Source organism: Harpegnathos saltator, unplaced genomic scaffold (assembly GCF_003227715.2).
Source record: "Harpegnathos saltator strain DR-91 unplaced genomic scaffold, Hsal_v8.6 scaffold58, whole genome shotgun sequence".
Lineage (NCBI taxonomy): Eukaryota > Metazoa > Arthropoda > Insecta > Hymenoptera > Formicidae > Harpegnathos > Harpegnathos saltator.
In genome coordinates this window covers 1,042,556-1,069,658 of record NW_020230404.1, presented here as the reverse complement: position 1 = coordinate 1,069,658, position 27,103 = coordinate 1,042,556, and the positions used below count along the sequence as shown (strand labels likewise).

Here is a 27,103-nt window from a genome sequence, read left to right as displayed (position 1 = left end):
AGATAAGCGCTACCTCCTATGAAGTAGGATTTATCACGACGTGATTAAAAAAACATTTGAAACTGTGTGACTAATCGAGCAAAGGTATACAACGGATAAAGATTTCTATTGGTGTTTCCGGGAGAGTGAGAGAAGCAATCTCCAACGGTTCGTCGCTTCTCGGTGAAGTTACTTTGCAAAGGAGATCACCTTGATTTAGAAAAATATGTACAAGACAGGATTCTTTTACATTAGCATTGCTTCCATGAGAGATCTTGTCGATACGAAAAAAACGTTGCTCGATCGACAGGAAAAGCAAAAGATATCTCTAATGTCGCGATTATGTAATTGTAACGTTGTATCGACCGAAAAATTTAATGTCGAGACAAATTTCATTCTCTCCACGTGTGCTCTCTTCAAAAAGTTCACCAGCACATCGCAGTTTAAATTATTTACTTTCCTTGTAAATATTATCAAAGATAGTAACTTTTCGCTTGTGACCATCAGATCTTTCTTTTCACGGCAGAGTTTCAAGTACAAGCTTTAGTGCTTTCTTCACACTCTACTTTTCTCAGATTCGGAGATAATTACATCTGCCTTGGATAAGTTGGAAAAGTTAGAGTCGAATCAACAACTCTGGATCGAATCGAGGAAAAGCCTGACTCGCTCGTGGAGCATTTGGCTTCGTTGATTTTCGTCAGAGCGTGTCGAGTACCAATGCGCAAAGGCATTCTCATGAGATGTTATTAAGTAGTTACTCTACCTCGGAACACATGCTGTACTACGCATATGGCGACACGTATCCCCAAAGGGCACATTCGCCCATTCGCGACTTTTGCAAATTCAGATTGATTTAGATTAAGTTAATCTAAGCTTAACCGTACTCAACGTTATCTTGATAAAATATCGATTAATGCCTTTAGCTCTGAGCGTATTATTAAATTTGTTTATTAAATAAGTATAGATATTGAGTATAGATTTATGTTCAGAATTGAACAAAACTCAACCTGAACATCTTGCAGAAAATTTCCGGCGAGAAGTTTCTAGAAGATTACAGAGCGGTTCTGGTCGTACGTGATCAAAATGTGATCGCAGCCGAACCGTTCTTTCGGAGTTCGCATCGAGCGACGTGTCATACTATCTCATCTTCCGAGATATCGTAACCCGAGTCACTAAAACAAAACTCCGCGAATCGGAACATAGTATGTGGAACTTTATTTATACATATTAGATGGATCATACTATATCCGCTATACATATCTCGGATCGATCATTCCTTCGATTCCCAACCAATCATAGAGTGACACACTACATACGATCAATCTAATGCATAAGTCTGAAATCCGCGATTAGAGTCAGATGCGTTATTATCAGAATTAAGTTCATCTGCAAACTGCTCAGCCGCGTGTTTCATTTTTATTTCATCTCAGGTTCACATTTGTGCAGCATATCAGTATTACACAATATAAAATTGTGTCAGCGTGGCGGCAGTCAACCGTTGACCAATTCGAGTTCGTAAGCGAGTTCGCAAGCCATCCGGACAATTCAAAGGTATGTCTGAAAATTTTCGAGCGAAAATCATCGCGGCCGTTCAATGCTGTCGCTGAGATTCGCATATAAACAGTTGTATCATTTTTTGATAAATTAACTGTGAATCGTGCAGCAAATACGTCGCATCATTTGCTCTCCCGTCTTTCTACGACTGTCTATTGCGTTACGCGCGCATTTTCGCTGAGTAAATCCAGCGTTTCGAGTCGTCGATCGTTTTGCATATAATCAACCTACAACAATTTATATAACAATATATATTTTATATTATATAGCTATTTGTATTATTATTATATAATTACATATATATATATATAAATTAATTATTTATTAAAAAGTGCATCTTTTCGTATTTTTCTTCAGTTTTCTCTACATCACCGCACGGACATTTCAAGAGCTTCTGAGGGAACTTTTTTATGAAACTATTTTGAAATCCTATCACGAAACGAATTTTTAGCAACAAACATGATATATTGCAGTAGTGAGAAAAATTAGGATACATGATACGTACATAGAATCAAATGTTTAGCACGTTACGTTGTACAAATAAAATAAGGAATAAACCTGCTGTGGCAAAATAAATGACAAATGTAAATTTAGAAATCAAAGGAGTGTCGATATCATTACTTTTCATTAGAGTAGATTAGATGCAGTTTTTATTGCTGAGATATTATATATATAATTAATGTTTTTCACAGAGTTTCAGTTTAATAGTACAAATAGATAACGTAATTTTATCTATCAGTTTTTTCTAAATAATTCTTCCTTTGATAAGATATATTAAAGTAAAGTGAATATTACGATAAATGATTATTTTTTCTTACATTGTTTTCGAGAGAAAACTTGCGCTAAGTTTGATCAAGAAGCTATAGCTTGTTACTAAAAAGCATTTTTGAACGTATGTATATATCGAGAAATATATAATTTTCCATTTTCAATTTTATTAACAGTCTAATATAAAATGTAATAATATAAACTGCACAAAGAGAAAGAGAACAATAAAAAGAATATTAGAAAGATGATCTCCTTTCTTAAAAATTACCAAATTTTATTGCTGAGAATAAATCGATTCGACCATTGCATCGCAATTGTAAAGTTGATCAACGTTCTGTTTAACGATGCCGTAATACTTAAACGCAATTGCGTACTTAATTTAAAATCATAACTTACGATAAGTTATGAGTCTCGTAGGTCAGGCGATAAGATAGAACTCCAACGGATTTATAGATTACATTCGAGTTTGGTTTCACATTCTTATACTTGTTTTCAATTTTGTCATACGCCTATACATATAAATTTATCACGATTATTTGTCCAGTTCAGTAAAACAATAAATGTACAATTGCTTTAACTAATATCGACTTTATTGCTTAAATTTTTAAATAATTCCAAAGACAACACGGTTATTTTACATGTCAATAAATATATATCATTCTCTCTTTGTTTCTTTTTTTGTCTTTCTCTTTTCCTTCTTTACTTATTTATGTTTATGTACATTTAGATACATACTACATAAAAATACAATATCTTTACTAAGAGCGTTTCTCAAAAATAAGAATGTTTGAACACTTTTAGCAATTCAAAGCCCGTTTAAAACTATAGGTCCCCTACGTCCCCTCGTTAATCTACACATTAAAGTCTAAGACAGGAATCTCCACGTTCTGATAAGAATAATAAGACGAAAGGCAGCATAGAAATATGTTTAATATATTAAGGTTCCCAAAATTCTCTGTTGAGATATAAGGGTTAAAAACTTTTCGATAAAACAAATATTATCAGTTTACTGAAACGAGAAAGTAAGCTCAAAACAATCGTCATTACGAAAGCAAGGACGTCAAACCGAACGCAAGTGTCAACTACATAAACCACTGGGGTGCTGCCTTATCTCCTGACCCCACAATAATTTCTCGCAAACTCCCACAACTCATCGTAACAAATTTAAAAGTCCAGTTGCATATAAATACTATAACCACCATCAAATACTGATCAAGTGTACAATTACACGAGACGCAGTAGCTAAGCCAAATATATAGGGTGTCCCAGAACAATTGTGCTACAGTTCGTAGAAGTATAGAATGAATTAAGGTGAATAAAAAAGTCCCATACTATTTTGCGATATTTGCAATAATTATTAAGTCATTTACCAGCTCACTGGTAACTCATATAACAGCGAAAAATAGAAATACCACAATTGGTAATGATTCATATATGGGCACCATGAATAGTTATGCCACTTTCCAACGAATTTGCACCAAACTTGATACATCCATGTTTTTTGAATCGCTGATTATAGATTCGGAATCAAATTTGAGAAATTCATAATGACGGATCCAATATGACGGCACTTAAATATTCAATTTTGTCAGTTTTTAAAGAATATTTATCAAAATTGATATCCCTGTTTGATTTTGTATAAAATTTTCTTTGTAAAAGATTTGTCGAGTCGTTGGTGGTGAATCTGGGATTGAAAATTCAAAATTTAAAGTGGCAGATCCAATATACTGTTTCCAAGTGACTAATTCTGTTATTCTGTTATGAAGAAGATTATATTCGACATGTTTTTCAGGTTGCTGATGATAAATCAGATCGAAATTGCAACATCTAAAATAGCGGATCCCATATGACGGCTTCTAGTGACTAACGGTATTCCATTATGCATACTTTTATCTTCATTATTAGCGGGTGAAATATATTGAAAGAAACTACTTCTTTACCGAATAGCTCTGGTGGAAACTTTAGATTTATGATAGTTATTATTTGCGACCAAAAAAACATACCATGTTATATTAAATATTAAAGTTATTTACTTGAAGCCGCTATATTGGACCCGCCATTTTGAATTTTGAAATTTTGATCCTGGATTCGTCACTAGCGATCTAAAAAAAAACTTTATAGGTAAACTATCATGTAAAATACGAAATTATCCATATCAGTTCTGACACTAAATATTGATTTCAAATCCACCAGTGAATTAGTTAATTATAGAAATCAGATGAATTAGCGCGCACCAAGATAATAGAAGAGAAGCGTTTGAGTCATTCTCGGACCGTAGTGCGGTCCAGTCATTCTCACAATTGTGATTACGCGATAAAGACAATACGTTGCTGCTTGTAATTGTAATCGCGACTATTTTGTGACCACACATATCGATATGAACTTAGGTGCAGTGCGACAAGCTAAATGTACGATGCATTGTTCTCCTTATTACGCGACAATAGTTGCGAAAACAACTGGGCCACACTAAAGCACGAGAACGGCTCAAACGCTTCTCCTCTATCTCAGTGTGCGCTCATTCATTCTACTTCTGTAATTAATGACTTGATAATTATTGCGAATATCGCACAATAGTATGGGACTTTCTTGTTCACCATAATCCGTTCTACACGAACTGTGACACAATTGTTCTGGGACACCCTATATGCGTAGCATATCACAAGCACATATATGCGTGCACGTTGATTAACAGATTTAACGTTCTTTTTTGTTGCCTGGATGAAACTAGCAATATCTCTTTTTCATTGCGCGATTCTGGCTACGCTACGATCGATAACATTGCATTATACACACATACGGTACAATCAAACGAATATTTTACTTCGCTATTGCCTAGCCGTGCAGTTACTGAGTAACGCTCGTATTAATTAACCAATAACGATCAATTATTGACCCGTGAAGGACAATTGGTCAATATGGCGGAGGGAATCCATTAACGGTAACTTTATCGGAAAAACGCATATCATAAGTTGTCGAGTATGTCGGATGTTACTAGACTAAATGGAATGTTCTAGTAACACGATATCGCTTACAAACTTGTTATCGGTTTGTTTCTACCGTATTTTTTTTTTTCAACTTCGTACGCTTCGCGAGTTAAATTCGCGAAAAAGTCGCGAGTGAATATCGTAGGAAAAGAATGCATTATAATTAACACAAAAATTAATAGGAAATATGATATTCAAGCAGTTAACAGCAGAAGGTTGAAAAGGAGCGTCAATTCACGAATGTTTTAAAAAATCCAGTCCTATTTCACAAGATAATTAATAACAGTCTCACTAATCTACTTTATATAGTACCGCGTCCATTTATTTTTGCTCGCTACATCTTTCTTAAGCAAATTCGGGAATTATAGAGAGACACTTGCAAGTTCTTACGCAGAATGAGAAAAATGACAACGAGTCATTGGCTGCGTTCAGCAGAACAAAGTGATCAGTAAGCGCTTAGTGATTCTCGCTTCTGATTGGTAAATACTTTTGGGTCTATGAAGAATCTAAAAGAATGCTCCAATCACAGACAATAATCACTAAGCGCTCACTGATCATTTTGTTCTACTGAACGCAGCCAATCACATTTTGTGTTTCGATGAAGAGTGAAAAAACTGAAAAAAACTGATTCGTTGTCCTTTTCCTTATTTTGTATAAAAACTTGCAAGTGTCCCTCTATAATTTCCGAATTGTTCAAGAAAGATGCAACGCACGCAAAAATAAATGAACGCGATATTACATAGTAAAGGCAACATGTAATATTGCATTCGTGGCTTGGATCATATAAAAGGAAACGATATTAACCGTGCAGGTCAACTCCGTAGTTTATCCTGAATAAAGATGGCGGGAACCCAATGGAGAAACAGTATTCATATACGTACTGTATATTAAGCAACAAGTAGGAACACTCACGGTTGCCTATTTACCTCAGGGTTAACCAGACGCTGATAACAGCCATATGCCTACAATTGTCTCTATGCTTCGCGCGTTAACCTTTCCATTCCCGCATTATTTAAAGTAGCAGCATCGATGGTGTACAAGACACTTGATTCAATTCACTTACATCCACACATGCGACTAATATGGATTGCAATATTTAACAAACATCGAATTATTTTCTTCAGTGCTAATTTATTAATAAAATGTAATTCTGACTAATCTAAAATATATACTATAATCGGTCCCACGAATTGATAATTACTTACTGAGCATTTCAATTCACTAAACTAAGATAACATACGCAGAATGTCTCATTTAATAACTTAAAATATTTTACGAAGTATTTTATTTAATGATGCGGAAAAAGTACTAAAAAAAATAATTATATGTCAAATAACATACTTAGCGTAAAATTTATAATTATTTTACATTGCAAAAAATCGTACCTTCTCAAATTTTAATTTCAATATGAATAATGTTTCTTTAAATGGAAATTGCATATTTTTATTAACATTATGTTATGAGAGCGGAGATTGAAATGAATTAAATGAAACAAATAATATTTTCAAAAAAACCTACAAACTCTTATGCTGAAATAAATTTTGGTATTTTTATTATAAGATATTAACCTGTTCTATACTGAGTGCACTAAATATTTTTACGCACGGTTTGACAAAAAAGGAAGAAAAGTATAAAAATATAACAAAGTCAATTAAATCTAATGGGCCTGCTACAAACTTGTGCGAAAATCGAATATTTCTCGATTGATATTGCAAAATGAACTCGCAATAACATGTTTATTTAGGTCGCGATTGCATAAGAAAATTATAGTGAAGATAACTATAAGATGTTTGCCTGTCCTCTTCGTTTAGCTTAAGGACAATTTAAAAGCCACTGATATGGTATATTAAATGGTCTCTCTCCCTCTCTCCCTCTCCCTCTCTCCCTCTCACTCTCTCTCTCTCTCTCTCTCTCTCTCTCTCTCTCTCTCTCTCTCTCTCTCTCTCTCTCTTTCTCTCTCTCTCTTTCTCTCTCTCACACACGCACACATACACAAAGAGGGAGAGAAAGAGAGAGAGAGAGAGAGAGAGAGAGAGAGAGAGAGAGAGAGAGAGAGAAATATACATTTACTGCCATGATCACGAATAATATGAATATAGATTGAATTTCGCATGCTCGAGTTCTAAATTATTCTTATCCTCAATAATCTCTACAAATGTGTTCGAATTATTTAAACAATTTACAGCTTTTCTTTATTCTGTCTTCTTATTTATATGATTTACAATAATGTTTATATTTTATCTTGGATATAGAAGAAAAAAGATCTATGTAAATATACATTAATGCCCAGACAGCACCGGACATCCACTGGATGTACGTTTCACGTCCAATTTATGTCCGTATGTCCGATTTACGTCCGTGGACATAAATTGGACGTAACAAGGATGTCCTTATTGGACATCGGACCTGTAGGACGTCCGATGTACGTCCATCGGACAGGCAAACATCTTATAGACAAACGTACGTCCTATGGATGTCTTTTGTAAAAAAAATGAATATATAACGGACGTCCAATGGACATCCGTGTGCTGTCTGGGTGTAGATAATATAGCGAAAGTTCATATAAATGTAATCTTAATATGTATAGTGCAACCATAGTTTAAATAATTCCAACTTTACAACTTTTTAAAAACAACTTTTTACAAATAAATGATAATTCATAAACTCTATATATCACTCAATATATCATCAATGCATTCGGTAAGGCAGTCTCTTTGTCTTCATTTGGTAAGTAAGGAAACTCTCTTATGACTGTTATTTTTAGCAGAGTAGATAAATTATCTACTGTTATTATTTGTTGATTATTATCAATCGCCAACGTTTTTATCGGCAAAGATTGAGAACAGCGAAATTTCAGCATCAAACGGCAGTGTCGCTATCATATTGACATTTCTATGGCTTCACAATTTTTGTTATGGATGATATGTCAGAGTAAACGTGTTTAAAAAATTGTGAAAAATACTAAACTATCATAAATAGACACGTATAATATATCAGTATATTAATAAAAAGTCAGTACACTTCTATTAATCTTCGACTTTAAATCTACTAAAATATATATGCTAAAGACTTATAACAGAAAGCAAATTAATTGCAGAAACACATTTTGAATGAAGCCAAGAAAATTTATTGACAAATATAATGCCTAACACAATTCTGGAGAACCTGTTGACTGTTTTGAATTCAATACTTTTAGAATGTGTTTCTTTAATTAAGCTATTTGACATAAATATATATACACGTAATATATTAACTGAATAGTGGTCTAACAATATGAATTTTCATTGCTGTTTTTATTCAACAGATACATTTAATTATTTGTGCTGTGTGAAGTTTTAACTTTAAAAGTAATGTCTACTCTGGAGGATAAGATTTTAGGAGAGAAACTGCAATATTATTGTAGTAGTTCCAGTGAAGACGAAAATGATACTGGAGAATCCGATAAAGAATATGATGATATGAAGTATACAGAAAATACTGGACAATATGCTGTACCTTCTTATTCAGAATGGGAGGGAACTTCCAGCAACACAGGACCTAAAGGTGTCATAAAGGTAAAATAATACAAGGAATATTTCTGAGAACTTAAGTTCTAAAAGATATAGCTGAAATCTAGTTAAGAGTTAAATATAACTTAATATTAATTTAAAATATATTCTTTAAAGGATTGGCAACGATATAAACAACTAGAAGCTGAGAAACGAGAATTACAAGAAAAGGAAAGATTACAATTAATAAAGAAATTAAGTTTAACATGTCGCAGTGCTTTAGACGAGGAGAAAGAAAAACTCAATGAAACAGATCCAGACCTAGCTAATTTACTAGCTGATGAATTCCTTCTAGAATACCAAAGACAAAGGATGAAAGAGATGCTTTCAAAAGCAGAGAAACTTCAATTTGGGAAAGTTATTAATTTGGAAAGCACAGACCAGTTTCTACAGGCTATTGATGAAGAAGATAAATCAGTGACTATTATTGTTCACATTTATGAAGATAATATACCTGGTTGTGAAGCTATGGATGGATGTTTAATATCACTTGCCGAAGAATATCCTCATGTGAAGTTTTGCAGAATTTTAGGTTCGTTAGTAACTATAAAATTATATATTTTTGCAAGAGTACTTTTTTCATACCAATTTCAATCAGAATCTTAACTTTTATTTTAAATGGTAATAAATATTTCATTCATAATAAATATTCAAAATAATCTTTATATTCTGCTTTTTCAGGATTAACTGCTGCTCTCAGTACACAATTTAAAAAATTTGGCACACCAGCTTTGTTAGTGTACAAAGAAGGACAATTGATAGGAAACTTTGTACATGTGACAGACCATTTAGGAATAGACTTTTATTCATCAGATGTGGAAGCATTCCTTATCGAACACGGAATACTTACCGACAAAAATTGCATACCTCTAATTATCTCAAAGAATGAAATCAAAGACTCTGTTAGTGAATGAAAGAAATTTTGTATCTGCTCGTGTCTTAGGATAATTTATTGAAATTTATTTTAATTACACGAATTCAACAAGAAATTTAGAATACTATTAGGATTCCTTATGAGGAATAAATACGAGGATTATAAAATTACCAACTGTTGGTGAGTTGTACAATTCATAATTAGTGAATTATTTCCTATATTAACTAAATTGTATTAACTAAATATAATTAACCATCAGATTTATCAAAAGATTTACAAATCAATATACAAAACTCAAATATAAATACAAAAGAAAGTAAGATATAAAACCAAAGAATTCTTTGTTTTTCTTGCAATCTCGTTTCTCGATTAAATATTCTTTTGATAAAATTTCCTGCGCATTTTACATTTGTTTATAAAATTATTTTAATATGTTCAACATTTGCTCCCTTTTCTTTACTGCTTTACAAAGCTCTGTGTAATTTTTCACAACCTCATCGTATTCTGTATTTTTCAAGTTTTCATAGAGCTTTTTCAACTCTTCTTTTTGGTGGATTTCATTTGTAACTGCCTTTAATTTTTCTTCAATCACTTGATTTAGTAGTCTAAAAGCATCAATGGTAGTCGGAGTCTCCTTAAACATCTTGATCCTACAAGAGAGCTTTGTAATTTTCGCTTGCAGGTTTGCAACCTGTGCTTGCAGTAACAAATGTTCTGACTTTTCTAAGTAAGTTTTACTCATATCTTCATATTTTAATTTATTCCATTTATCCATCAAATTTATATATTTTTGCAAAGCACTTTCATACTCTAAGCTTGCTTCTTCAATACGACTCTTCCATTCCATTATTTGTGTATTATAGCATTCCAGGTTCTTATAGCGCATGTTATATTCATTGCTCTTCAATGTTTCTTTGACATTTCCTCCTAAAGTTTCATATCTATAATATGCAGGAAAGCAATATAATTTGTTTAAATTGTAGATATCTTAAATTATATTAATTCATCTAAAAAATTATTAAATATATTCTAAATAGTAACAGATATTAAGTAAAAAATAAAATTGTTTTTAAATTATGATCACATTTACCTTAAAATCATGTCATGTATTTTCTCTCGAAGTATTGTTTCCAGACAACATTTTATTTCTAACTTTTCATCAAAACTTAAATCAGAGAATGGTAAATTATTAATTCCCAAAAGTGTCAGATCATCTTGCATATGTTGCGATGATGGGGATGAAGCAAGATGCATGTATTTGTCAAGCTCATGAGTTAAAAGCAATGCTTTTAGTTTAGTTACTGTACTTTCAGAAAGAGTACTTTTATGATTCAAACATGCTTCCTTAATACATTGATAAACAATAGTAGCTTTCATATATTCACACATTGTTCGGGAATGCATGTGCCGCCAGAACCCGGTTACCTTGAATAGGTGGGCCGATTCTTAAGAGGAACGGCCCTCTGTGTCGACCTCCGATTCCAAGCAAATCTACTTCACACTTCGGGTTGGTAGCCAATTACCAAACACCTTGTATTTATATATGATATATATCGTATATAATCTTCATGATATTAATCATACACAATCTCAATTCTTCTTTTCTTTTGCGCATGTTAACATGTTAATTAATGTTACAAATGCACAAGAATGTGCGAGACCGTGCTTGTCAAGTACGCTATTATTATTTTCTTCTGCACCGCTGCACTGGTGCAATAAGTTAAAGTGAGACAAATATATACTTGTCTCACTCAAACTTATTGCACTATTGCAATTGCACTTATTGCAGCGGTGCAGAGGAAAAGAACAGACCTATTGTATAATTGGATGACGATCAATAGGCCGTGTCTCTACGGTGATTTCATCGTTCGTGGCCGAAGGCGAATTGGCCAGCGACGCATGCGTATTCGACGCTGCGCAAAATGCTATTGCGCACCCAACCAGATCCCGGACAGTAGAGACTATATAGAAAAATTTCCCAGTAGAGAGAAAAGAGAGAATTTGTTAGTGGAAAAGTCACGGAGCGTAAGTAAATAAAGAATCGTGCGGGATATTTTGTGAGCTGGGCAGACGGGCGCTTGATAAATCAATCATTCGACGTGCGGATAATCGATGGGGACGAAGGGTTTTCGCGAGGATACAAAGGAGAGCGCGAGAGATCGACGTTGCGAGCTGTCTTGCATGATTAAGGTTAAAGAACGAGAACAGGTATATGCCCGGGCGAAACAGTCAGGCAGGTAGGCTCGAACTAATTAACAACGTATTTTCTTGTGAACGGATCGTGACTTCGTCTCGAGTGGCGTTTGCAAGTGACGTTTTGGACGAACTGCTCCGTGGATATTGTCGTTGTCGTCATCATCTTCAACATTGTCGTTGTCATCGTCATCATCATCATCGTCGTCGTTGTTGTTATTGTTATTGTCTTCATCATTATCATCATCATCATTATCATCATCATCATCATCATCATAATTATCGTCATCATCATCATCATCGTCATTGACGTTGGTGGCTTATTCCGTTTACATAAATGGAAAGCCGATACTGCCGTCTCGTATGCACATCGTTCGGTCGTGATCTTCTCCAAAGTTCACGTGTTGCCTGAAGAACATACACGTGAAGGGAGAGAGATGAACATAAAGATCTTCGGTAAGATCGGTGACGGAGAAAGAGATCATTCTCGGAGCAGAAAGGGACGGTGTAATCGGTAGTACATAGTGTTAGTCTCGTCAGCACCGTTCGCCTACCCTCCTTACCCACCCACTCATCCACCTCGTCTCTTCTCTCTCACTCCCTCTCCATCTCTCTCTCCCTCCCTCTCCTCTCCCCTCCTCTCTCTCTCTCTCTGTCTCTGTCTCTGTCTCTCTGCCTACAGCACCGTCTCGATCCTTCTCGTTCCCCCCTCTTACGCGCGCGTTCTCTATCTCTCTTTCTCTGTTTCGCTCGCTCACTTAGCTAGCCTCTCTCGCTCCGCTGTTTCTCCCGCATTCGTTTTTTCCCTTGGAAGTCTCACGTCGCGAAACGTCGGGGAGACCGTCATCCTTGCATATACACTCTCGCGTACGCGATTCGCGGTCGTGGAGGCGCACCGAGAGACAGAGAGAGAGAGACGGCGGAATTTACGTGTCATGCCCCACCACGCCGGCCTTCTGTAGATTTTCGCGTAGGTTTCTGTTATGGCGTAGCCAGTAACCCTTTCACTCGCTCCCTGCTTGACGTTTCTCGCGTTGCCTCTCTACTACGCTCTCCGCGGACGCCACCAACAGCTGTTTCGTCCGATCGTCGCCCTCTCATACGGTTGGTGTTTCGTCGTGAGCGAAAGACGAAGAGAGAGAGAGAGAGAGAGAGAGAGAGAGAGAGAGAGAGAGAGAGAGAGTGTGCGTGTATGTGTGAGGGGTGGGAGAGACAGATAGAGCGACAGAGGGTAAAGAGGGAGACGAAGAAGGGAGGCGTGAGAGGGAGAGACAGGGGAAGAAAAAGAGAGAGAGAGAGAGAAGGAGAACGGAGAGACGGTGACCCTCTGTCTCTATATACTGTGCACGGGATTTTTTCTTCCCGTCGTCGATGACCTCAACGTCACGCACAGCGAACGAGAACGAACGAACGAACTCCCGATCAATCTAATAACGACTCCGGTAACGCGAGACGTCGGCCTCGTCTTCGTCGTCGTTGTCGTCATCATCGTCGTCATCGCCTCCGCCGCCGTCGTTGTTGTTGTGTGCAGGGCGTACGCGAGATCCCACGTCTCATGTGTAATCGCGTGAATTCCGTACGTACGTCTCCTTTGTTCGCTGCATCTCTCACTGCTTACTCTTCCTCTTTCTCTCTCTCTCCCCCCTCTCTCCCTCTTTTTCATACATATATTCTCTCTCTCTCTCTCTCTCTCTCTCTCTCTCTCTCTCTCTCTCTCTCTCTCTCTCTCTCTCTCTGCTCCGCTCCACTCCGTTCCGATCTGACAGCTCCTGTCAAAACGGAACTCGCAGTTGCGTCGCCCGTCATCGCCCTCTCTCGTCTCTCGAGGTCTGTTCGTTATCACTCTTTTCGCACTAGGTCTCTCCTCCTTTTTCTCCTTCTCAGAGCAGCGGACGCACGTAGATACATCTGTTTCACTTTAAACGCGGAAGGTGAACAGCTGAGACAAACAGACCTCTCAAGTTTCCGTTTGACGAATCAATCGCTCGCTTTCTCGCTCTCTCACTCTCTCTCTCGTTCGCTCGCTCGCTCGCTCGCTCGTTCGTCCGTCCGTCTATCCGACCATCTATCCATCCATCCATCTTCTACGTCGCGAAGAGCAACATCGCTCGTGCTTACGTTTACGTTCGCATAGGTCGCCCCCACGACAGAGCAACAGTTCGCGCAGAATGTTTGGATGATCACACGATCCTCGCAATCGGCCGTCGTCGCGCGAAGGAGATCAAGACGCGCTGCCGCTCGATCGCAACGCGATTAATTATTTCGCAACGGGGGTAATTCGGCCGGGAGTGCGTTTTCTTTTTTCTCCGCGATGTGTCTCGCCGACGTGAATAATCGACTCGATAAGCTCGCGCCTCGCGCACACATATGGAGGAAAACTGGACCGTGTCCTACTCTGTTTCAGATAAAGAATAAAGGTAGCAGCGTGTAAGATAAAAAGTCGCAAGCACTGTCAATTACTTAATACCAAGAAGGTGACGACTTTGCATGTGAGTAGAAGTCAAATGTGGATATGTGTGATAATGATGATGAAGCACACTGTAAACTGTGAGAGATCCACCACGGGATCTCTTGATGTTCAGTTTGTCAGAGAGGGGACAAGAATGTTGAGAAATAACAGTGATCACATTTACACGTCAACACAAAACCGGTTTGGCAACACTTATGGTGTTTATGTTTATGTGAATGGTGTAAAACTGATTTGATGCATCACAACAAGAATTCTTATTCTGAAACTGTCTGTGTTGCATATCGTGTAAACAATAATGTTGTATACTATAATGTATGTAGCATAAGTAGTTGCAACATAAAGAACTGTCAAATTGACTTTATGTTGGTTATGGGAACGCAAACTATAATATCTGCAAGTGTTTGCAAATTTAAACTTAGTTTGCAAATTGATTTTAAGTTAACATGTAAACGTGGTTACAGCGATCAAACAGCATTTCTTTCTGTCTTCCAAACTGAGGATCCCTTCTGATCTCAATCTCATTGCTCACAATGAGACGAATAATCCCTTTTTCTTTGCAGACTTTAACACTTAGGTAAATATTCGTGATTTGCTTGTCTTGTGACATTCACAAGATCAGCAACCAGGATGTCAGTATTGAATCAAAGTGGCGATGATGCGGTAGAGTGTCCGTTGTGTATGGAACCGCTGGAGGTGGACGATCTAAATTTCTTCCCTTGCACCTGCGGGTATCAGATATGCCGTTTTTGTTGGCACAGAATTCGTACTGACGAGAACGGTCTGTGCCCCGCGTGTCGGAAGGCCTATTCTGAAAATCCGGCTGATTTTAAACCCCTTACCAAGGAAGAATTGTCAAGGTATTTATGCAAATGAACCGACCCTGTTGAATTCCTCGCTCGAGTCGCGTTATGTCCAACGAATGATTCATTATTGAGAAAACTAATAACGTTGCTTCTTTCCAGGATAAAGGCTGAGAAAAGACTAAAAGATCAACAACGGAAGCAGAAAGTTATGGAAAATCGGAAACATCTAGCAAATGTGAGAGTAGTACAAAAGAATTTAGTGTTTGTAGTAGGATTACCGTTGCGACTGGCAGATCCGGATGTGAGTATATTCTCAGTACTGTACAATTCCTCTGTAATCGATTGACGTCCCGCGAAGAGACATCTCCGCAAACCGCGAAACATCATTGCACGAAAGAAAGAAAAGAAACTACCAAATGAAAAGGGAGAAACGTGATCACGATACATGTTACTTCGCATGCTTTAGGTTTTAAAGAGACACGATTATTTTGGAAAATTTGGGAAGATACACAAAGTCGTAATTAACCAGAGTACTTCCTACGCAGGGTCTCAAGGCCCCAGTGCTTCGGCTTATGTTACTTACCAAGTGAGTTACTTCGCGTTTTTTTCTTCCTCTGTCCAAGTGCACAAAAATGCACATTCTCTGTTCCTCTTTCTCATTGACACATGCGAAAAGGAAAGAGATAAGAGGGGCGATGAGATCTTTAATATGCTCGAATGTATTGTTAGCGTCAAGAGGATGCGCTACGTGCTATAGAGGCTGTGAATAACATTATTATGGACGGACGGACAATAAAAACATCATTGGGAACGACAAAGTACTGTTCGCACTTTATGCGTAACCAAGCTTGTCCGAAGCCGGATTGCATGTACCTGCACGATCTTGGGGACCAGGAGGCATCGTTTACGAAGGAGGAGATGCATATGGGGAAACATCAGGAATACGAGCGCAAGCTTGTGCAATCGTTACATGCACACGCATCTTCGGTGCAACGGTAGGAATCCCTGACGAGTCTACTTACAATACAATAATCTCCCCTGAATGATCTGCCCCGTGGGCTGAATTAACGCGTAGATAACGTAGTTTTTCAAATCCTGTGGTCAGGAAACCGACACCATCACCACCTGTAACTGGCAGTATTGTTAGGGAAAGTGGAACCATAAACTCACAGACTAAAGAGGCATGGCCATCGTTGCAACCAGGACAGACGAACAGTAAGTTCCCTGAGCTGGACTTCTAATAGTAAAATAGACTAAACTAGGCTTGCTTGATTTAGTTTCCAGGTAGGTACTGTGTCCATCGTGAATTTATTTTCAACGTTTCTTGAACATTCCAAGTTCACTTCTTCAGGAAGAGGAGCAACCTGAAACTCAACTTTACTTCTTTAGAGGAAGGAACAATCTGAAGAAATGAGCTGGAATGTCCACAGAGGAAACGAAATCAAGCATATCTCTAAACCATGAAAGCCTAAAATATTATAGACTAGACTTCTAATATAATAATAATAATAATAATAATAATAAAGCTCTGTTTCTTGCGATGAGGAACTCGAATGCTCACATATTAATATCCTGTTTTCAGGCACACAAACCAGTTGTAAGGAAGTATCACCACCTGTGCAAACAGCCACACAACACAGCAACAACGTAGGGAACGCAAGTGGTGGCACATTAGTTCAGCAGGGTCACATATCCTCCTCTGGGGTTGTGACAGCGCAACATCAACAAAACAACAATAATAAGGGTGAAAGTGGTGTTGTCGGTGTACGACGGGGTAAAAGTAATAGCGAGAGCAAGGCACAGGCAGCTCGGAACAAACACAAAAATTGTCAGAACAAGGAGAAGCATGGTGGTACTCGTACGACATTGCGATCGGAATCGAGCTCGGCCAACGCAACGCAAAATAATAGTTCGCAGTCGCAAATTAACGGGCAAAAGGACATAAGAAACTTTTCCGCCGATACGAACAGTGAAATGTTGCAAAAATTGGGTAACAAGTGTAAATTGGAGCACCAACAGCAGCAACAGCAATCACAGCAACAACAGCAACAACAACAAACTAGCAAAACATCAAAATTAGTTCAGCAGTCACAGTCGCACGAAGTTAAAGTAAACGGTGTGTTACAAAACGGGGAGCGTCGGCATTCAGATAGTGAAACGGATCAGCAGCGTGAAGGTAGCACGCCGGCTAGCACGATCTCGAGCACGGAAGACTCGAACCTAAATCACCAAGCCGAACACTTGGCTGAATCGAGCGAGGAAAACAATGGCGCTGTTCTTTTGGGTGAGTTGTTTATAATCGTGCTTATTTCTATATGTTCCTATTTCCTGCGATAAGGATGATCGCGTGATCGTTCTTGACGAAAGTCCCTTCACGCGAGGGACCTTTAGACGAGACAAGATCAGACATGACCGATATAAGATATGTGATAGACGCAATTCGGCTGCTAGGGTTTGTGATTAAGGAGCTTATATTAACTTGACCATGTACACAATCACTTAAACGCATCCTGAAATATGTTAACAACATCAAAGAATTATCTTTGTTGAATAGTTCGTACAAATAAACGCAGTAAAAATAATTGTAGTTGTATTGAACAGTACATTCGCTGAGTAACGCATGTCCAACCCTATTCAGGACTATGCATCATTACATATATTATGTTTATACTTTTCATTATCGTTTTTATCTCAATGGTTTATATTCTGCAGTCACTTTCCTCTTCTCTTTTTTTCCTATTTTTCTTTCGTTCGAGGTATTCTAAGAAATTTGTATGTCAATTTAAAGCGAACGATAAATCTGTTAAGATAAAGATGGTGTAAACGGCATTTACAAATTTTGTGCTCTTTAGTCGAAATTAATTGTTATCCGTACTAATTTATTTGGAGTTAAATTAAATTGGATAAAAAATTAGATGAATTAAATTTCTCAACTAATCAAATTTGATAGGTTGAATTTAATTGCTTAATTTAATTAATTTAATCGATTAGAAATTATTGAAAATCTGAGCAGAGATCGTGTTCATCATACTCTAATGTATTTGACAACTGAAAAATTGAACAATTGTGATACAGTAAAGTGTTGATCACAGTGCTTGTATAACAAGTTATGAGTAACATAAAGAAAGTGTGTCTACTTTTTGCGTTGAATATATATGTCGTACAGTTTGAAGGTAACAAGATAAAATAATGAACAAAAATCCAAACGATGTACAGACTACGCCGATGAGCCAAAGTGTTTTATTATTATATTTCGATACTGTAGACATAGAGCGATTGATTGATATAACGATATATACATATATATGCCAAAATAAAGAGAATACTTGAAAATAAAACAGTAATAGCCGTTTTTTGTGTTTTTGTATATACACTTAACTTTACTCCTTTTTATACAGATTACGATGAAGCAAGTGCTGGCATGGATACACGTATGAATTGCTCAATAACTTTAATCGGAATACACATTACGTTTTTCGAAATTATTTGTGCGCTTGTGCTATTTTATGCTTGATGCTTTCAACCGGACATTTCTGTCAAAGTATATATACATATATGTATATAGATTACGTAGATTATTCAGTTTATATAATTACAACGTATGAAAATACGTTATATTTTCTTGTCGAAAGAAGTAGCTCAAATAACTGTTTATTCTGGCATTATAAGAGTAATAGAGACAACAACTCTGCCACGTCGTGTAGTGTAGAGATTTTTGCGTATCGTCTTTAGGTTCGTCTCCAGCTAGCACAAATTCATCGCAAGGTGCCAATCAACCACCACCACCGGGACTACATAATGGATCTCAAATGCAACACAACCACCGATCGATCTTTCAGGCGGACAATAACAGTTTCTTCAGTTCGAATAGCTTTCAGAAAATCTCTACTACCACCTCAATGCCACCCAACTCCCTCTCAGGCATGTACAAGTTCTTCTACATCTTTTTTCTGTTGCACCTCGCTATATTAATTCTTTTTGGTCACGTTGTCAACTGTATTTATGTTATTCACTTTCAACGAGAGGATCGCCAACAGATTGGTCGTTCAGAACTTTTGTAGGATCAGTTTAGTGATAAAGAGAGAAAGAGAGAGAGGGGGGGGGGGGAGGAGGAGAGAGAAAGAGAGAGGAGCTCTTTCGTTTTGCGTTTCGACGCTTGTAAATTTCATGATCGAATGCAATGAGCGGAAAAATGATAAATTGTAATTCGATATATAGCGAACACGAATCTGGATTGGACGAGCACGGGAGTAGCTGCGATACCAGACTCATTGCCGTCGGTCCATTCTAGCGAAGATTGGCAGGCGGCTTTCGGTTTCCAGACCGAATCTTCCCGAGCCAACCATATTATACCGAAATCCAGCCCCTCCGATTCGCCCAGAGTAACATTCAATTCTGAAGGTTTTGTAGATGAGGAAGTATACATAAATGCAGCACCGTACACCACCACGCTCACAGAATCGTCTGGTACCTTCACTAATTTACTCGCAAATTCACCCGCGTCTAAGTTCATGGCGGACTTTCAGCAAAATTCCTTGCAACAAAGGCTTACTATGCAGGTGAGCGGATAACGATATTATTGAATTGCAGGCGCGCGAAACGCATTTAAGGAGATCTGGCAGTTTACCTCGTGTTTCTATATAGGTTGTGCAGAATTGCAAATACTATTATAGAAATAGAAATGTCAATGAATCGAGGAGTGCCTCATGTTGCCCCATCAACTATCAAAAACAAAAAGAAATTTGTAAATAAAAAATTTTGTTTTAATTTTTATATAATATTTTTTCTCCTCAATTTATCATTTGTATCTTTTCTCTGTGAGAACATTTGCAATTCTGAACCAGGTAGAAAGAAATAATATAAACTATTAAAGCTACAATATAACTGCGTTTCAATATTTATTATCAGCATTGGAAATGTGTAGTACACGTAACATAAACTGCAAATTCTCAGTACTTAGCAATGAATATCGAAATGCGTACCTATGTCGATATCTAGTATCATTCTCTTAACGCGAATCAGAGTGAGAAGCAATTTTATGCGTTCATTCTTTCACCGGAAACTCGGTGTCTTTCTACTTTTCTCATATTTCTAATATTTTATATATGACGTTCCTAAGGCACAACAAAATCAAGAAAATTGCGAATACATAAAGCAAAATGGACATGCCACGTTGGAGGAAGTTCGGAATCACCGTGACGCAGGATCAGACGTGAAGGCTGACGACGATCTAGGCTTCGATCCGTTCCACGAGACGCAAAAGGCATTAGCCGAGCTTATGGAGAACGAGATGCAAATACAGCAGCAGAGGATATACCAGCAGCAGCAGCAACAACAGCAGCAACAACAGAGAGAACGGGAAGAGCAAAATAGGGTGCAACACCAACAGACCTTTGCGAATCTTAATCAGCAACACTTTCCACAAGTAATTATCCTGTTCTTTGAAAATCTTCAGAAGTTCAACATAACAAAAAGAACAGTTATAAATTAAGAATTGAAGAAAAGAAATTAGAATATGTGAAAATGAATATAACACAGATAAAAAGAAAGGGGGGAGGGAGAATATATACTGCGTTCAAGTAAATGTTAAACAAATATATGTTAACCAAATAAGTGTAGTTTCAAGTATTTCATTGGTATATATTTGCAAATTTATCATAAATTCAATGTAAACATTAAATTTATTTAAAACGTATTTTGAATCCAAATAAATTTAATACTTGAATCAAGAATATTGCATTAAAACAAGGATATTAAATTGATACATTCAGTTTGCTTTCTATAGAGGAAACATCAGTTTTATATTTTAATATTCTTGAAAAGAAAATTATTTCTTCTTTCAAGTACATGGTGATAAACTTTTTTAAAATTCTTGAAAAGTATATTTAGAAACTAAAAAAAAACTTCCAAAAAAAAAATATTGCTGAAAATAGCCATTACTTAAAAGAAGAAAAATAAATTGAGTAAACGCTTTTTTAGCATTAAAATATTTTTTTCTGTGTAATAACTTATACATAGCAAATATCATACATAGACTGAATTTATTTGGATCGGAATAATTCATAATTTAGCGTTTGATTATGTCTTATAGAAGAAAAGCACGTGGAACAAGACTCACGATGACGCAATACTATTTCAGGTTGCGCACATAGCACACTTGCAAGCGCAACAAGCCCAGCACTTGCAAAATCTACAGGTGCTTCAGTCGCATTCCCTCCTGTCTCGTCTTCCACAAAATCTGTTACAAAGCGGCGGTGCACAGAGTCCTGCTCAGGGCACAGTAACGGCCGCCAGTCTTGGACAACGGAGCCGCCTTCCACCACCGGGTTTTCCTGGATCTACGCCAAATCACATGAACTCATTCGGTCTCGGTATACCACGACCAGCCCCAACGAACAGTACTCTCTCGGGTTAGTGTTCCTCCGATGTTTTCTGAGTGCCAAAGATCGCAATTTGCAATGTGTCAAATTCTCCCACATGCAAAGTTAGGAAAGCTAGTTTTGAAGAGTAACGCATTTCTAACCAAGGATGACCAAGGATGAAAAAGAAAAAAATTGATTGTTCTTCTTTGCTTGTAATCATAAATCGTAATCGTAAATTAAAGAGTCTAAATTTCTTTAATTTCACACGTTATTACTACCAGTTACCTATTGAGAAAAGCAATTCTTATTTATTGAAAAAAGTAATTCGTTATTGTTATCACTCAAAAAGTAACGAGTCATTAGAATCTTGTTACTTTCTTGACTAGATTTTGAAAGTCTTTTTTAGCATCGTTTTTTTAACATTTGTTTCCGTGGATCCTACATTTTAGATACACATATTTTATATATGCAAAATTATGATAAAACGGGATATTATATTTGCTTTTAACCAAAAAATGATATTACAAGTAACGCATTACTTCTCTCTCGACTCTGTCTGTACGTATACGATGTCATACTTCTATATAACAGTTCCAAGATGAAGATGCATCTATCCGTGGATTTTTCGATGAGTTAGCAAAGCTCATGATTAAGCAAACATCGTTCGCTTCAATGGCTAAGTAAAGCTTAAATGCGTTCTCAAAAGGGTCCGTCTCGATTTAGTACGCGGAACAAAGGAAGCTTCTGACGATGTGCCTTTATTCGCGAAAACTCTCTTTTCTGTTAGCACAAATTTCAAGATTCCTTTCTATTTTTGCTTACTTGTGACATATTTATTTACTTTTGATATCTAATTGTGATTTACTTATGACACATTTGCCTACTAGTGATTCATTGGTCTAGTATTATGTTTACAGGAACACAGCCACCACAGCAGAATGCGTATCTTCCCAACGGAGTTGGGAGTCCTCTCATCAATACGCAAAGTAATAATTCCTTTTATTTCTCTTTCATTCTCATCCACATTCATCTCTCTGCAATGGATGTTCGTAGCCTAACACTCAATTCAATTTTCAGCTATTGGCAAATGCGCGGGTGATACGGTGTACACTCTGAAGGAATGGTGTGACATCAATAATCAGCAGCAGCAACAACAATTCCACCACCAGACGCTACATCAGAAAGGAGGATGGAACAATTTCGGACCTGTCACTGACTGGACTTCGATTGATCCAGCCATAGTTAGTTCGTCTAGACCTCTTCCATTCCAGACCACTAGCACATGGCAGTTTTCTCATATTCATCCTTCTCACACCGTAGCTCACAATGCGCAACAGGTACTCGGAGCTCGTGCTCTATCCCGCGAAAAATAATCGACGATACGAATCCATTATCTGCCATCGTATCAAGTTATAACGCGAAAAATTCGTTACAAAATTCAATACAAAATTATCCTATTCGAGGTGGCTCATCGTCAAGGCTTCGACATTATCGTCTAAAATAAATTTTCTTGATTTTTTTTCTTTGAGAGAAGAAGAGAACTTAAGCACATTGACTGTCACACTGATTTCACCGATTATTTCAATACTCGGTGCAAGTTTGAATCACTAAATATGCAATAAATAAATGCGATTTGCAATGTATATATTCGTTAAATCTTTTTACTAGCGCCCTATCGGTTGCACTTGTAATCTCATATGCAGTTGTTTACATTTTATATGTGAATTGATGAGATGATGTGAGACAATATTGTAGCTTCGGTCACTGGTGGTCACCATGGTGGTCAATATGCTAAAGATTCTTAGATTCTTTCAAGTTCTTCAAAGATTCCTTCTTTAACACATTGACTGCCAAATCCGAGTTATCTTATAGCTGGCGTACGAAAGGAATTCTCCGTTCCATGCGTCTATGTGTTAACTGGTGTAGACGTTATTCTCTTTCTTATGAGTTGTGAATAATAATAAGTTAATTAGCATATCAAAGAGCGATAATTACATAACAATTTGAAAATGCCAGTAGTAAAGTAAAGTTAAATAGAAGTAAAGTTTCTTAATGTCACTGTGACGATCAACGTGTTAAAGAACTTGAAGCAATAACTTTATTTTAAACAGACTAAAAACAGATTCGTTAAACAAATATTTAAAAAAAATTAAAGCACACATAGTTTTTATATAACTATTTAACAATACTTTACATTAAAAACTTTTACATAATTTTTATATGGCATATCTTTTTTTAAATTTCTGTAATCTCTCGCCATGGAACTCGTAATTGAACATTTTGGACATATGTTTTTTTCGTTTCGGGCGTCATCAATCAAGAATTCCACAACGAGGGACCAGAAAGGACTTAATATTTTAACAAATTAAAAATATTTCTTTCGCAACGATTTGACGACAGTTGTCTATAACTCGAATTTGCTACTCATTGTTGCATAACGCAGCGAATATCAACCGTACGCCAGCCGTAAACGCAACATTGACACTTCCTCTCCCACAGGAACAGAACGCACCTGCTCAGCATTGGGCGATGCAACCACCTCCTGGCTTTGCTGCACCCACGACCACGGGGCAACTGAGTACTCCGCAACCGAGCACAACCGCACAGCCGCACACTAAACTCATCCCCACGGGATCGGAAATCGAGAGTAAGTTGGTCGCGATAAAGCTCCGTGCAAACTGAAAATACCATTACAATGCTGCCGCGGTATCGAAATATATAGGGCGTCTATGATATTGCAGACCTATAAGTCTTATGCGAGGTGAACGAGTGGCGTCATAAAAGTGTTTCTCCGGACTTGGCAAGATCAAATATCCAGCTAATAAAAGAAAACAAAAATGAAAGAGAAAAAGAAAGAACGAAAGATACAAAACGTAAAAGCGACAGTCGATAATGTACGTTTTCCTTTAACACATCTGTGTCTCACGTTTTACTCTTAATTCATTTATTTGAGTTCATTCAACTCTGAAACGAAAAAAATGTCAGAGTACAAGTTCGCGCATATATATGAAATGTAACGAAAAATATTTATGTGTCAATACACATTTCTCATAACATATTTATCTGAATTGTAGCAAAATTTATTCGTTTGATTTCAAAATCTGCATTCTATGTTGTGACGAGAAGCGCAGTTCGTATAGGCTGCGAGAAATGCATCAAAGAAATTAAATCGATTGAATCGATAAGAGATTATTTTTCGATGAAAAGATTATCACGATGTTTAAAACTATATTTCCTGCGAACATTTATTATCGTTTAATATCGATTCTGTTTTCGTTATAACATTTAAATGGAAAAATGTCTTACGTTTGTGAAAATATGAGATTTAAAGATTCATGGAAAGAGAGGGAGAGAGAGAAAGAGAGACAAAGAGGCAGAGAAATAAATTCTCAATGAAAGCGACCATAATAAAACTTCAGTATGTATTAAATTGTTTATTATTTAAAGCGATGCAGGACACGTATATTTTAAACTCCGAAAAAAAAGAAGCTTTATTCTGACTAACTCAAAAAAGTTTTGTCATCAAAAGAAGATCCTAACCAATAATACGATACGCCATGCGTTACATTATATATTATTCTTCTGTTTTACAATAATGCCTCCGTTTAGTGCAATCGCAACGTAACCGAGAAATATAAGTGACATTTTATGTGTTTTATGTGATAATTTTAAATAAGATTTTCTTTTATCGTTATTTTTAATACATCAATCAATGTACTGCGATGAAGAAAAAAAAAGAAACGGCATGTTTTACCAGTTTTATCAGCGCACATAATTTTTCTTCGGAGAAATGTCATGTCGTCCTATCGTATTGCGACACCCTATGACTAATTTTATGCTGTCCAAATGACTAAACATTAGCTTAAGAATTCGTTTATTCGGTTTCGATAATTGTTTCGTTGAGGATACTGAATTCTATGTCGTCAATCATGAATGGATCGGACGCTGATTACGAGTCAGTTTTTAAAAAACTTCTATATTCATACATTACGAGAGAATAGTGATATCTCTCCGATCTCTCTCGACAAGGCTATCAATGTTGTACGTCTAAGGAAAACTGCAGATGGCTGTCCGACGTATTAACACAGCCTCACACACATACAAAAGCGTATTCACGCGCGTGCCACATATATACACACACACACACACACACACACACGCACATTAATACGTGACAATGTATTTTATTTACGCGAACTGATACGAAAGAAAAACAAAATAACAGACTGGGAATATTAACACGATGTGTGTACGATAAAATGCGAGAAACGTCTGAGCGATGTACCACGATGTACATACCACGGCGCGTTGTGTCGAACGGAGTTATTCCCGTGGCGGATCGTGTCTGCTGTTTTACGAACGGAATAACAAAAGAACACGTCACATATATAAAAGAGTAAATAATAAAACTATAATTATAAAATTTAATTCTCTCAATAAGGTAATCGAGAAATACACGATAATGCGCAAAAAATCTCTGTGTGATAATCGTGTTCTTGTTACTTCTTCTCGCATTCTCTTTTTTTCAATTCCTCCTCCCTCCACATCCCCTGTCTCGACTTTCAGCCCATTTCCTAATAACGCTGATTAATTAATATTCGCACCAGAAGAAATCCAGGAGAAATTGTCCCGCTTGTAAATTTGGATTCTTTCTCGGGGCAATGCATATTTACCGATATTTATACTATGTGTATTCGGGATATTCGAATTTCGATATTATAATTTCGGGAGATTGTTTCCCACTTTCCAAATCTCGAGATTTTGATTTTTCGGAATAATGCATATCCATCGAGAAAACGCTGTCACATGTGTGTGTAACGTTAGTAGCATCACGTAGAATTGACGATTTTGAATGAAAATAAGCCCGAGGTGAGATATCGGTGCGTCACACACGTTTTATCACTGACAACGAACATATCAACATAAGCAACGTCTGACTTTTGTCCTCTTCTCATTCTCGTAAGTAATGTTTATACTACGGCAATATCTGTTGAAGCGTGAGATGCGAGATACGCGCGCTACTTACGCATATGCATAATATTTCACGCGTGCTGTACTCCATTCAATGTCATTGATTTCCTTTCAGAGTTTATTCTCTTTCACCGATAATCTCTCAAGGACTTTGAGAAAAACTGACAGTGCAATTTGGTCAAATCGCATGTGGTAAATCTTGGTTTTTCCAAAAATGTGGTGATAATTTACATAATGTTGTGTGAATGTGCAATAATTTATATAACTGCACGCGTACAATAGCACAGACCTGGAATTAGTCAAGAAGAATATACAGCCGTGGTGCGCGGTGATTAAAATGCAAAACTGATAAATAAGTGACGTAGTTGGCGAATAAATGAGTCATATTATTATCATTTGATATATTGATATCAATCAATTGATATCATATTATTATCATTTGATATATGAGTCAAAATATTATTATTTGATATATTGATAAAATAACTGACAAAGGATTAACAGTTTATCGTTACAGATTATTAATTAAGAAGCTCACTTACTCGTAGGACTAATGTTTCGGAACTTTTTTGTTACAGCTATTTTTATCGCGCTAGT

At 36.8% G+C, this 27,103-nt stretch overlaps 3 protein-coding genes across 13 annotated transcripts; 2 read left to right on the top strand and 1 right to left on the bottom strand.

Annotated features, from left to right (window-relative positions):
* The first annotated feature begins 8,213 nt into the window (after window positions 1-8,213).
* On the top strand, window positions 8,214-10,041 carry LOC105183472 (phosducin-like protein). The gene is made up of 4 exons (XM_011141656.3): window positions 8,214-8,296; window positions 8,590-8,839; window positions 8,951-9,365; window positions 9,515-10,041. Exons 2-4 carry the CDS (start codon window positions 8,636-8,638, stop codon window positions 9,745-9,747), a joined length of 852 nt encoding a protein of 283 aa, XP_011139958.1. The 5' UTR covers window positions 8,214-8,296; window positions 8,590-8,635; the 3' UTR covers window positions 9,748-10,041.
* A 20-nt stretch (window positions 10,042-10,061) lies between these two features.
* On the bottom strand, window positions 10,062-11,316 carry LOC105183471 (uncharacterized). 2 transcript variants are annotated; one of them, XM_011141654.3, is made up of 3 exons: window positions 11,133-11,304; window positions 10,798-10,872; window positions 10,062-10,648 (listed from the first exon to the last, which is right to left on the bottom strand). In XM_011141654.3, the coding sequence occupies exons 2-3, from the start codon at window positions 10,806-10,808 to the stop codon at window positions 10,129-10,131; spliced, it is 531 nt and encodes a 176-aa protein (XP_011139956.1). In that variant the 5' UTR covers window positions 10,809-10,872; window positions 11,133-11,304; the 3' UTR covers window positions 10,062-10,128. The 2 variants fall into 2 exon arrangements, with proteins under 2 accessions (XP_011139956.1, XP_011139955.1); XM_011141653.3 differs by having other exon boundaries at window positions 10,798-11,316.
* A 356-nt stretch (window positions 11,317-11,672) lies between these two features.
* Cnot4 (CCR4-NOT transcription complex subunit 4) lies at window positions 11,673-26,023 on the top strand. Of its 10 annotated transcripts, none has more exons than XM_025303789.1 (16): window positions 11,673-11,732; window positions 14,305-14,389; window positions 14,931-15,227; window positions 15,333-15,474; window positions 15,640-15,759; window positions 15,903-16,168; window positions 16,279-16,388; window positions 16,756-17,457; window positions 18,572-18,604; window positions 18,906-19,094; window positions 19,392-19,732; window positions 20,293-20,598; window positions 21,313-21,583; window positions 22,453-22,521; window positions 22,613-22,872; window positions 24,035-26,023. In XM_025303789.1, the coding sequence occupies exons 3-16, from the start codon at window positions 14,998-15,000 to the stop codon at window positions 24,215-24,217; spliced, it is 3,222 nt and encodes a 1,073-aa protein (XP_025159574.1). In that variant the 5' UTR covers window positions 11,673-11,732; window positions 14,305-14,389; window positions 14,931-14,997; the 3' UTR covers window positions 24,218-26,023. The 10 variants fall into 10 exon arrangements, with proteins under 10 accessions (XP_025159574.1, XP_025159575.1, XP_025159577.1 ...); XM_025303790.1 differs by lacking the exon at window positions 11,673-11,732 and adding an exon at window positions 12,887-13,004; XM_025303792.1 differs by lacking the exon at window positions 11,673-11,732 and adding an exon at window positions 13,184-13,476.
* The last annotated feature ends 1,080 nt before the right edge of the window (window positions 26,024-27,103 follow it).